Source organism: Apus apus, chromosome 4, assembly GCF_020740795.1.
Source record: "Apus apus isolate bApuApu2 chromosome 4, bApuApu2.pri.cur, whole genome shotgun sequence".
NCBI lineage: Eukaryota > Metazoa > Chordata > Aves > Apodiformes > Apodidae > Apus > Apus apus.
In genome coordinates this window covers 38529368-38541065 of record NC_067285.1, presented here as the reverse complement: position 1 = coordinate 38541065, position 11698 = coordinate 38529368, and the positions used below count along the sequence as shown (strand labels likewise).

At 43.4% G+C, this 11698-nt stretch overlaps 1 protein-coding gene across 1 annotated transcript; it reads right to left on the bottom strand.

Annotated features, from left to right (window-relative positions):
• Window positions 1-4480: 4480 nt before the first annotated feature.
• Window positions 4481-9960, bottom strand: JCHAIN (joining chain of multimeric IgA and IgM). The gene is made up of 4 exons (XM_051619806.1): window positions 9850-9960; window positions 7297-7432; window positions 6408-6488; window positions 4481-5916 (listed from the first exon to the last, which is right to left on the bottom strand). The coding sequence occupies exons 1-4, from the start codon at window positions 9911-9913 to the stop codon at window positions 5715-5717; spliced, it is 483 nt and encodes a 160-aa protein (XP_051475766.1). The 5' UTR covers window positions 9914-9960; the 3' UTR covers window positions 4481-5714.
• Window positions 9961-11698: the final 1738 nt, after the last annotated feature.

The following is an 11698-nucleotide window of genomic DNA, read 5'->3' as shown; positions in this document are numbered from 1 at the left end:
AAAGGCTTCTCGTTATGATGGTAGGGATATCACAGCCAGGTGTAACCACCTAAGCTCATGTTTGCTGACAGGTTACCAGAGGCAGCCTGAACCTACTGCTCTTCTTCCAAAACAATTCAACGGAGCTGACTTCGAAAGGTAGAGTCTAAGCCATGATAGTAGGTTACACTGTGTGCATATAGAGCAGCTAATGCATATAGAGCAGATCATCTCTTGCACCTTGCACAGCTATCAAGACTTTGTTTTTTGTTTCTGTTTGAGTCTGGAGTGACTGCTGCTTTCAGAGCTGATCCTGGATGTGGATCAACTCACTAGGACAAAAGCTTTCTGCTATTAAAAAAAGGCACTGCAATATGTCACATATTTGTCTTACCATTTATCAATTAGCTTTTTCGTTAGCATCTTGCCATGCTTAGCCTTTGCTTTCAGGCATCTTTGCTCTCTTGCAGACTTCAGCATAGCAATTAAATGAACAAACCAAGTAACTCAATCCTGCATTTACTTTCACCAGTAAATCCTCATCTCAGCCTCTTCAATTCATATCTTTGCTTTTGAAAAGCAGAGTAGAACTGCACAGGTGTTCTTGCACCCAATAATAAAAAAAACTAAGTAAAGTTAAGACTAAACTGCTCAAACACAGGAATAAGTCACTGACTTACTAAAAGGTAACACTTTCAGTAAAGCTGAGAAGCAACTATACTGTTAGAAACAAGAAGCTTTACTCACACCAGACATTCACAGGTGAAACCCTTTGTTTTCTTCCCCTTCAACATCTCTGTGAAAACAGCATTATGACTTCTGTTTCCACAAAAGCAACAGCTCCAAGCCTGTAAGAACTATAAGAAGAAATCTGTATTTTTTCAGTTGAAAAGTAAGACATAAACTTAATTCAACTACAAAGCAGGTTACTAAAAAAAATGTATCCATACCTCAACTGTTTTTCATATAAGAAAACATTTATTCATCAGCAGCTAACATATAATGAAAGCTTTCCTAGTGTCTTCCATGGAATGTAACTCCACACCCCTTTAACAATAAATTTTATTAAGTATCTGTAAAAATCTAATTTTTTATAAGTTTACAATTTTTCTCCTTTTCAGTTACTTAACAGCATTCAGCTTCTATACACCTGCACCATGCCTGTTGATCATCCTTGCTTGGAAGTTATATATATTTGTAATGTTTCCTTGAACTAATTCCAGTGTTCCTGTCTTTACTACATGTGCACAACAGGTGGCTGAGGGGCTTCCTCAGGGGTTTTGGTGGTCTCTCAGGGCCCCCTGTGGTTGCTGAAGAGGTGTTCTTAAGGTTAGGCTGTTACCTCTATCTACAGGGTGCTCCTGTGTTGCTGACTGGTAGATTTGTAGCTAACCATGTACCCAAGAAGGTGGGTTTCATAAACCATAATTTCAAGCCAGTATCTTTCTACTAAATGTACAACACAATAACCTGTTCAGCTAGCTCAAGAAATATACAATAGTCTATTTTAGCTAGCTCAGTGAATTCTACAGAGCAGATTCATCATTCCAATAGATTTCCACTAAGCTTAATTCTATCTTAATATGCCCTCTTAAATCTCATAAGGAATGTTCTACACTCATGAGGTGATACAGCAACAGCCTTGAAAAAAGCCCAGTCATTTGCAGCAGCTCTAGTGGGAAAACAACAATCCTGGTTGATGTCAAGCAGCACCACAGGGCTGTCAGTCTGAGCTTTGCATCCAGTGGCATCCCTTTGCTCGGAGCACAAACCTCTGTCTGTATTGAACCAGCTGAAGGGAGTGTGGCTTTTTGCAAATCAGTTTGTAAAGGGCAAAACCTGTATGTGCTGAGGAGTAACCAAATAGCCAAGGCTTGTTTGAAATGGCAAATGGGTTTTCTAAAGGGTGCTTAAACACCCCAAAAGTATCATCTTCAAATGAGTCCTTTCTAGTGTTTTATGAGGATGACAGAGTAAAAGTGTAACAACTCTAACTCTTTAGATTTTATAGCTGAGTTTTAAATCTTTGATTTACAAAAGCATTGCCAAAAATGAGCCTGGCAGGGTAAATAGAGCTGAAGTTAGAAGTTTCCGAGTTGTAGCCAAGCAATTGCAAATCCTGCCTGTTTTCAGTGGTCTTCCACACCTCTCAAGCCCTTGAGTGATGCAAACATGAGAGCTGTAAAGAAAGTACATTCAGCGTGGGCTGGAATTTTCCAGCAAGGGCTGGAAAAGCTTGCTAAGACCTCCATCCTGAGGGCCATGTCTGGTAACCCCTGGAGCAGTTTTAGTCTGTCTTGGTTCTGTGGAGTTAATTTAGATTCAAGAGTTGCCAAAAGAGTAAAAGTTATAGCCTCTAAGGTTTGTGTTCCATTACAGCCTTAGGGTATTAAACAAAAATATAATCATCTCCACACTCAATGCCTAGACAAAAGAGAACAGACATGGTTCCTGCTCTAGAGGGCAGTCCTTCCGAAGGCAAAACCGAGGAGTTCCGTGGGACTAAAATCCTGCCTCGTGCAAAGGGCTGGTGAGCTGAATAAATGTAATTTCTGTTTTATGAAGAAACACTGTAAGTCAAAGGAGTACATTTTGCAGAGGTGATATCTGGGAACAGCTGAGCTCAGAAGAACACAAAGGTAGATAATGACAAATAATTCTTCCTACCTTCCTTACAAAGGTACTGGGAGAAATTACTTTGGTAGCAGAGGACATTGGATTGCAGGATATTAGGTTATAGTTTGTTAAAGGCAGTGTCATAGTCACAAAGCTACCTGATTTCTTTGAAAAGAAATTATGAAATCTGAACTAGCTAGAGCTGTTAGCAGTTAAAATATTGATTGATTGATAAGTTGTCATGAAATCTGGACAGATATGCACTGTGAGGTTTCTTTAGGCATGTGGAACCCATACTTTAAAATAAAGTTTGAATGTTTAATTTTAATCTACTGCGGAAAATAATTCAGCAGATGGAAGTTGCACAGCTTCACAGCACACAGCTCTCTAAGGAATTTCTGGAAAGCAAGGGTTACAGAAAGCCTTGGGCAAGTCATGAGAATCTGCTGAGGTTTGTCTGCATCCCCATGATGATGTGCTTGTGGCTATTGTTGTGTTTTGCCAAGGTCCTGGTTGTAAAACCACCTAGGACAGGGACCTCCAGATCTTCTCTCTTCTGGGTTGTAGATTTTGGGAGGAGAAACTGGTGTAATTGCAAAGGGGGCTTCAGAAGGCAGCTGGGGCTCAGTTCAGCAGGGGGTCTTTAGTTGGTGCTGGGATCCCCTGCCCAGGCTTAGCATGAAGGACCAGCACGAAGTGGTATCCTGGGAGCAAGGGAACAAGTATTTGGGTGCACACCTGGGACTCTGAGCTTTGCAGCTTGCCAGGCTGAAGTTCTCATGTGCCACCAGCATGTGCAGAAGCCAGTACTGTGTGTTAACTGTGGGTACAAACCAGATTTCAGCCTTTCAATGCCCACAAACCTCCTGGCCAGCTTAGCAGTGCTGAGCCTGGGCTAGAAGGATGAGGATGGCTTGTGCTGTAATGGTGGCTTGGTCACAGACCCTGGCCCTCCAGCAATTCACTGTTTTTAAGCACCCACATTGTGCCTACTGCTTTACAGAATATAAAAGTGATCTCTGATCTCTCTAAGGTATAACTGGCTGGGATCTACAAAAAACCAACCAAACAAACACAAACTAACAAACCCACAAAACCAGGACTGTTCTACAGCACTTTGGCCTGTTTGTGAGGTTAGACTGTTATGATCATAGCTGGTTTCTTTGCTGTATTCCCTACAGTGAAACAGTGTCTTTGGGCTCCAGGATTTGTTTCATTCAGCTTTGATATGTACTGTGGTTTCTGCTGCTAGTTAAACTTTTTGGTCCAACTGGAAACACGATTATGATGATAAATGTCCATGCTTTAAAAGTCAGTTCTAACAAAAACTCATGAGAAATCCCTCTTTAACTCAACTTTGCATAAGCAACAGAAGAGTATTTAGACCAGGAGGAAAGACCTGGGGAGAATTAAGTCTAGAAGTAATCAGTGAGATGAAAGAACTTACAAGTCTGAGACAAAATTAATTTGGCCCCCACAAGACTGTTTTTTTTTTCTTTAGGACAGACACCACTGACATTTCCATCTTAAAGGCCCGTTTTCCAGTGCTGAGGCACAGTTCTGATCTGCAGAATTCAATTTCAAGAGTGATTTAGGTGATGCTTGGGTTTTTAAACTCTGAGCTTGCCCTGACTCACAGGGCCTTGAAGCAGCTCAGTGATGCAGAGCTGATCCCAGAATCATAAACCAGCTCAGACTCAATCTGTCATGGTTTCAGCAAGTGCACCATAATATTTCTACTGCAGGATTTCAGGAGGCTTTGGCTGTAAGAATAATCAGTTATTTAGGGAAAGCTTCTTGCTTCATTGTAAAGGAAGAAATAATATGATTATAGATTTGGCTTTTTCTGATGAGTTTTTCTTCAACTGGAATATAACACACAGACTGCTGCAGAAAGAAGTTTATTTCATTTTTTACTAACAAAGCTACAATTATGGGAATAAGGTTTTTACTGTTTTATTAATTCCAATGATGTATGTAGCCAGATTTTCAGAACAGCCTAAGGCTTTACAATCAACTTCTGACAACAGTGAGAAAGATACCAGCCATCCCAAACATAACACCTTACTCATATACATGATGTCTCTGTGGGCAACCCTGAGTGTAAACCTTAAATAAGGTAAGGTGCAATACAGAATTAGCTCCTTTATTTGATGAGGGTTTATTGTATGAAGAAGAAAAGACTACTGGTGTGAAAGAAAGAAGGAATCCCTGACTAGGGTCCTAGGCTAGCAACTGAGGCACCTTCATAGAATTTACTGAAGCTTTAAATGCAAAATGAGGAACAAGAAAAGAAACCTGAGCTAAATTGTGAGGCTTTTATCAAATGAACTGAGAACAGGGGTGGAAGAAGGCAGCAGTATTACTAAATAAGCATGGAAAGTGAAATACCTAACTTGTCCTAGGGGTACTTACTAGTCCTGGCACAGCTGAGGTCCTGGCAACCTTGCAAAGCACTTCAGGGTAGTGATGTCTTTTGATCTTCTCTAAATGTATGTGAAAATGAGAAGCTTGCAATTGTTGAAGTGCTGGAAAGGGCTAGAATGCCCAATTGTAAAGTAACTTGGAAATCTGAATTCCTGGTCCCATCCCTCATCTTGTCACTCCAATGTGATTGTACAACAGCCTTCTACTAATGGCACAAATTCTGCTGATGTAATCAAAGGGTGTTGTTTAAAGGTGGTGCAGAGGTTTGCTTCAGGTTGGTCAGGGAGGGAAACACATGGACATTCCTACTGATGTCCATGGTAGCCTTGCTCATATGGAGACTGATGGAAGACAGCTGAAAAGACAGGTTGCTCAGTGATGTAAATGATGTCATTCCCATTACTTCAAGGTAATTACTGATTTACATCTGATGAGGATCTGGTGATAACATCTGAGACGTAATCATGACATGTCAGGAATGTGCCAGGGATATGAGAACAATCTGTAACAACCAGTAGCTGCTCTGGGGAGGAGGCACTGATCTGATGTTGAAAACCAGATGGAGAGGCAGGTTGGCATTACTCTGGGAGCTGGTATTTTAGACACTGTTGCCCAAGTACTAAGGATGCTCTACATGTATTTTGGAAAGGAACACTGTGTGTGACAAGGCACTAGTGGAGCAGTGGGTTGAGCTAATCAGCATAGCAGGATGTTGGTGTCAGAGCTACTGGCACCTTTTGAATCTCCCCGCGGTGGAGGAAGGGGAGGGTTGTGGTGTAGCACTTGTCCCGGTTGTAGGTGTAGCAGGTCTCAGGTTCATTGCAGGAGTTGCCCTGCTGGGCCTGGTATATCTTACCACCCAGCTCAGTTTCTACAGGCTCACAGTTTTTGCAGCTGGAAGAGATGGAGAAGAGAACAGGTGTTATGAGTTGTGATGATAAGGTATTGCCTGGTGAAACCCAAATCTTGCTGATCTGCAGGTGTGCCTAGGAGGGTGCCATGGCCTTGCTAGGTTTTACACAGCTGGAAATCTCAGCCAGAAGCTTTTAGTGTTGTCAAATTGCTATTGGCAAGACTGATTCCTAAAAGGGAGCCTTAAACAGGCAGTATGTAATTTACTGATATTTAAAACATGCAAGATGAACAGCAGTAAGAATGCAATGGTCCCTGTAAATGTGAGACCTTTTAATGTGAATTAATCACAGAGAGAACAATTTCTTGTCTTACAACAGACTATGAAAGCTAGGCTCTATGGGGAAACCTTCCCTCTGTCACCCTGCCTTGCCTTCTTTACTGGCCTTAAAGCATAGTTTTGAGCTGCTGTGAGCAATGCTGCAAGGGAGGTTAAGTCTTGGGAAAGGAGCTTAGTAAATAAAATTACTTACAGATCAGTCATGCGGTAGACAAAATTGGTTCTGAGTGGGGATGTGGGGTCAGAGATGTTTTCTCGAGCCTTCAGGGGGACTCTGCAAAGGAGGGAAGAGAATCACTCATGAAGACTGCTTACTAAGCAGGGCACTACTCTGCTGTGAACAATTCTCAGGTCTCATCTTGTTCTTTAGGTTATTTCCATTCCAACCCTTCTCCATAGCTAAGCCCAGGAAAGGCAGATCTTGGCCCTTCTGTGCCCTCAGAGGCAGCAATTTCTGAAAGAGTCAATTTGAGAGTGCTCATAATATTTTTTTGACTCTGAACTGGAAAATGCCTAGGAAACTTGGAGGACAGAGACAGAGGTTTAATTAGTCTTTCTCCTGTTGTGAGCTCTACCAGAACTCCTGCAGCTCTGAGCCTGAACTCAGTCCATGTTTCCAAGAGGCATACACACTTCTGTGAGGTCTGTGTGAATAAAGAGGACAAAATCCTACTCTTGAACTGAGATCTGACTCATGGGGTTAACCTTTTCTCATAATTTAGGTATTAACTAGCTTTCCCAGTCTATAAAATAGCAGACTTGCTGTCAGATCTATAAAAGAGTCAGGGGCCAAATTTGGTTTCAGATTATATCAACTCGACTTCCCCAGCCTATTTTGTAAAGCTACCACTGCACTGCTTACAACATGGAGATGCTTTTTGTATCTGAAGGGATAAACACCAGATAGCTCCTGTGAGCTAGAAAAACACAAAGCAAAGGGAAATATTCCAGAATACTCTGAAGCAGTCCATGGGAAAGCCAGTTCACTTCATTGATGCCAGCACATGGGAAACAATGCAAAGAACAGGGAATTCCTGATACACAGATAGGAGATTGAGTGTTACAGATGTTCTGCCACTTACAGGATGCGTATGTTTCTCTCCACAATTTCTTCATTAGGATTCTCTTTGGAGGGGATGAGCTTTGAGGTGACTGTTACACACTGACACTTGTTATTGACTAGCACATAATCCTTGTCCTCCGGTTCCCATGGATAACCTGGAAGCACAGGATACACAATCCTAGAGTCAAGAAGAAAAACCTTGACACCTGCTCTAGCAGAGAGCCAAGTGATCAGAACGCCAGAACTGCACCATTCTAGCAGGGTTGATTAAAGTCCAGGTTGCAACAGTTGCAAATAAGCTTCTTGGCAAAGCTGAATTAACCTCTCTTCCCTGCTGGGTCTGCAGGATGCTGCCGTGTGTGGAGGTGACGAGACTGGGACAGAGAAAACGATGAACCTGTGTGACTGGTGGGAGGCAAACATTCAGGGGTTTCTCATTAGAGGGGAAGCAAGTCCTCTTGCAAGCCTCCAGCTATACCTGGCAGCTGAAGTGCTGCTTTTTCCCCAATGGGGGAGGTTACCCAGTTCCTCTATTGAGCACCAGGACTTTTCTAGCAGCCCAAGCCCTAGTTTGGACCTGGCCTCTAACTAAGGGTCTCTGACCTTGCCAAGCTGGCAGATGTCTCAGCTTTCCTTGAGGGGTGTGTTGTCCTTCATGTCCCTGAGGGAACAGATGCCAAAAAGCACTACAGGACCCAGCAAGAAGGCAGTTTCTCCATTAGGAAGAAAAGGACTTTGCTTCCTTGCTTTGGCCAGTAGAACAAGGCATGTAGATGTTGCCCTTCCTGCTGGTCTCACAGTTTTCTATTTCCCTCTGCAGCATGTGCCCACTGAGCCCTTCAGGCTGGCTTTTAGCCTTTTCCTGCAGAACACGCAGCACAACTGGCTAGCTGTACAGATGTGCACACAGTGGCAGTCCAGCCCCTTTAGTGTCTGCCTCCTTGAATCTTGGCCTTTCTTTCATCTTATAGAAAGTTTCTGGCTTCTTGTCCTTCAGGTAGTTCTCCCTCTGTCTGCCACTCTGTTATATATAACATTGTGCAATTCTAAGCCCTTAATCCCAAGCAAATACTCAAGCCAGATCCTATTAGCTTTGAAAGTTGTCCCAAAATATTTGGGAGTAGGTTTTAAATAATCTTCTAAAATGATATTAATATACTCTTTTATAAATATGGGGGGGGGGGGGGGGGGGGCGCAGGGAGGGGGTGGTATTTGCACTCTAAAAATATTGTTCTGAATTAATTTATTCTGTAATGCTCTTGGCTTCAGTAACTGTAGAAATTGCTACTACTCCACGTGTTGTTTTTTGTCTTTTTTTTTAAAGTAAAATTCCAAAGCTGCATGAAAGATAGTTTTATCAACAATATTTCCATGTATCATTCATAAAGGAGAAGGTAGTTAAATATAAAATTTCTCAATGCCCTTCTGACTACCTGCAGGCTGGGTTTTCTGGTGCATTATTTACTGCAGTATTGTGTCCCTCTCCTTCTCAACACTCAGGCAGAGATTATTTTGACAAAATTGTTCACCCTCCAATATTGGGTCATCCAGTAATACACTGTGAAGCCCAGGAGAATCCAGCTGCAGCATAGTGAAGAACAAAATGCATTCAAAAAGTGTCTGTTCATGCTCTGCTGTGGGTGCAAGTGGCTGCTGTAATAGTGTAGGGAAGAGCCTCACCGGGCCCCAAAATACATTAATTTCTACATAAGTAATAAAACCAGCAGTCTTGTAGGTGCATGTAACTCAAATATTACTTCCCCTCTAAGCTACCTATATGAACAGGAAAAAACAGACTGGACTCTGCATTGAACCAACACAGTGTTGGTTTTCTGCCTTTCCAGCTACTGGGTTACACATCTGGACACTTGTCCCAGGAAGCAGTACTTTCCAAGGACCTGCCTGGGTAAGCAGTAAGATGCCCTTTCCCAAAAGCTGGAGGAAATAAAGGGATGATGCCCTCTGTCCTGTTGGTGTGGTCATCCTTCAGCATGGACTGAATCCTGCAGGCCAGATCCACCATGAGGACAAGGATGACTTTAGAGTGTCACATGAAGCTCTGGCATCAGTACAGTCACCCACCCATGAACCACACTGGGGAGTGTGCTGGGATCAGTCTGAGCTCAGTTTCAATTGAGAGTCTTTAAGGAATTCAGTGGAGTTACATGATAAACTACAGTTTAATGGGAAACAAGTTGGCTGTAGCCATGTAACAGGATTACCAGGAAGATTTTAGAAGCTTTGAATCTAGCAGGTAGATGCCTTGCAAGCTGCCTAGCACTGCAGAAAAGCAAGCATGCGTGTTTGCGGTTTGTTGCTTCAGAAACCCGATCAAAAATGGTCAATCATAGCCTTAAATTTGCAGCTAGTCATCAGCTTGTTAGCCTCAAGGCAGTTATTAAAAATGGCTCTGTGGTGCAGAAAGACACTGGGGTCTCCAGGCACCACTGAAGCAAGACTGCTTGAGAAGGCTTTGAGGTCTGATTTTTTACTTAAAATTATTGACCCGTCACACAAAACCTGTCACTGTTACCTAAGGCACAGCTTTCCATGATCTTAATTTTCCACCTACCTGCTACAAGGATGACCCCCAAGGAGACAGCCAAGGCCACACACAGCAACAAAGAGCTCTTCATCTTGCCTTCCCTTCTTTTGAAGAACACAAGTGGAGATCCTGTGTCTGCCTATAAGGGCGTGTGCAAATGATACAGCTGTTTGTTTCCTAAAATAAACAGCCCAGCCGTCTAGCACTGACTGTGGAAAACGTGGCTGGGGACTGAAACCAGGCCTGTTCAATGCACCAAGACCTCTGGCTTTCAAAGGTAAAGGGGGGCAGGGGGTTGCAGTATTACTGTGAATTTTGTTCTGTTCATCACCAACAAGCAATGAAGCTGCTAAGTGCAAGGGAGTGCACAACCACCCTGGTCCTCGGGTCCTAGTTTTGAGAATTCAGACCTAGAGATCACATTACTCAGAGAAATATATTTCAGGCTTCAAGAGCAGAATCCTCTTTGTGCCAGATTCTGTACAAACACATAAGAAGGGCTCAACCTGCCTCCAAAGAGCTGGCAGTCACAGCAGACAAGATGAGAGAGGAGGTAAAGCAACAGCAGATGTGTGGCAAAGCTGAGCTCTTCAGCAATGCTCACTGCATCAAAGAGTTTCTTTCCTTATCAATGGAAAAGGGACTCCTTGGGATTTGTGGTATACAAGTCAGGTCCCAGCCAAGCTCTGAGGTATCGGGTGAGCAGGCCTTTTCTGAAGGAGGGGACTACTGGAGACAATCTGGGATATTTTTGTTCCAGATTTGGGATCACTTGTGTGACTCTGAAAAACAAATGCTGCGATGTAACCAGCAGTGACTAGAGGTGTCTCTGAAGTGTGTGTGTGTCTTGCATAGAAAAGGCCACGTCAGAGAAGCCCAATCTTAGCAAGGGCCTCCAAACACCTGCATTAGGGGCCAAAAGAGGAGGCAGAGCAAAGTATGATCCTGACAGGCCCATTCTTAGCCAGGGTTATTGCATCAGTGTTTCCTGAATTTCTGCTACCTGCCATGTCTGTTTCTTTCAATCAACACTTGGTGAATCTCACTGTGTGCTCCAGCTTTTCCCTGCACAGGAGGGCAGCAGCTCTGTGACCCGATAAAGACTTTTCACACAACCTAGAGTTGGTTGCTCTTGCCAGGCTCTCCGGAGACCAAAGTAATTAGACAAACCCTGCCAGGCATCCCAGTCCTAGAAAGGCAGCCTGTCACCTTTCAGACTGTCTTCAGACCCGGCTGGCTGGGTCCCTAATGCTAGAGCTGTTAGACCTGTGTCCTCAGCTTTTTGTCTCAGGACAAACATATCATCTGGCAGTTGCATGATGCAATGAGCTTTTGCGTTACATCAGCAGTGCTCAAGATCAAGGTTTCCCCTGGGAGGTGGTGGGGGAAGATGAGTACAAGCCCAGCTCCTCACAGGGCATCAGGTTATGTCATGATTCTCCTTTACAAACCTTTTTCTCTCACTAGGGCTCCATCTTTAGGAGGGCAAAATTTGGTTTTGTTTCCTCTCCCCCTTCCCCAGAAAGTATTGCAAACAGTTTTATGTGGAGGTCTTTCCTGAAGCAGCTGCAAGATGTTCCCTGTGCCTCACCTTCTGCAGAAGGTTAAAACTATACCTGGCTAACCATGGGGCAGGGAAGGGGGGCGGGTAGGGGCTTCTATCTAAAACACTACTAGGATATTTTTTTAGAAATACACAAGACGAGGGGATGCAGGCAGCAGAAAAAAAAGAGGCAAGTTCTGGTCTGTTTTGCCAAACTGCTTTGATAGAAATACAGCGCTAGTGAAATCCAAGCACAGGCACTCATGAGTATTTTCAAACTGCAAGGGAGAAACTGAGCAGAATTCTGTTCTGCATGAGGCTGATTTCGGTGGT

Bases quoted from the DNA above. Each gene is read 5' to 3' on its own strand.
- JCHAIN (XM_051619806.1), bottom strand. From the start codon at position 9,913: ATGAAGAGCTCTTTGTTGCTGTGTGTGGCCTTGGCTGTCTCCTTGGGG. The intron at 7,433-9,849 runs GTAGGTGGAAAA...CTGTGCTTCCAG, and splicing joins GGGGGTCATCCTTGTAGCAG to GTTATCCATGGGAACCGGAG. The intron at 6,489-7,296 runs GTAAGTGGCAGA...CCTCCTTTGCAG, and splicing joins GAGAGAAACATACGCATCCT to AGTCCCCCTGAAGGCTCGAG.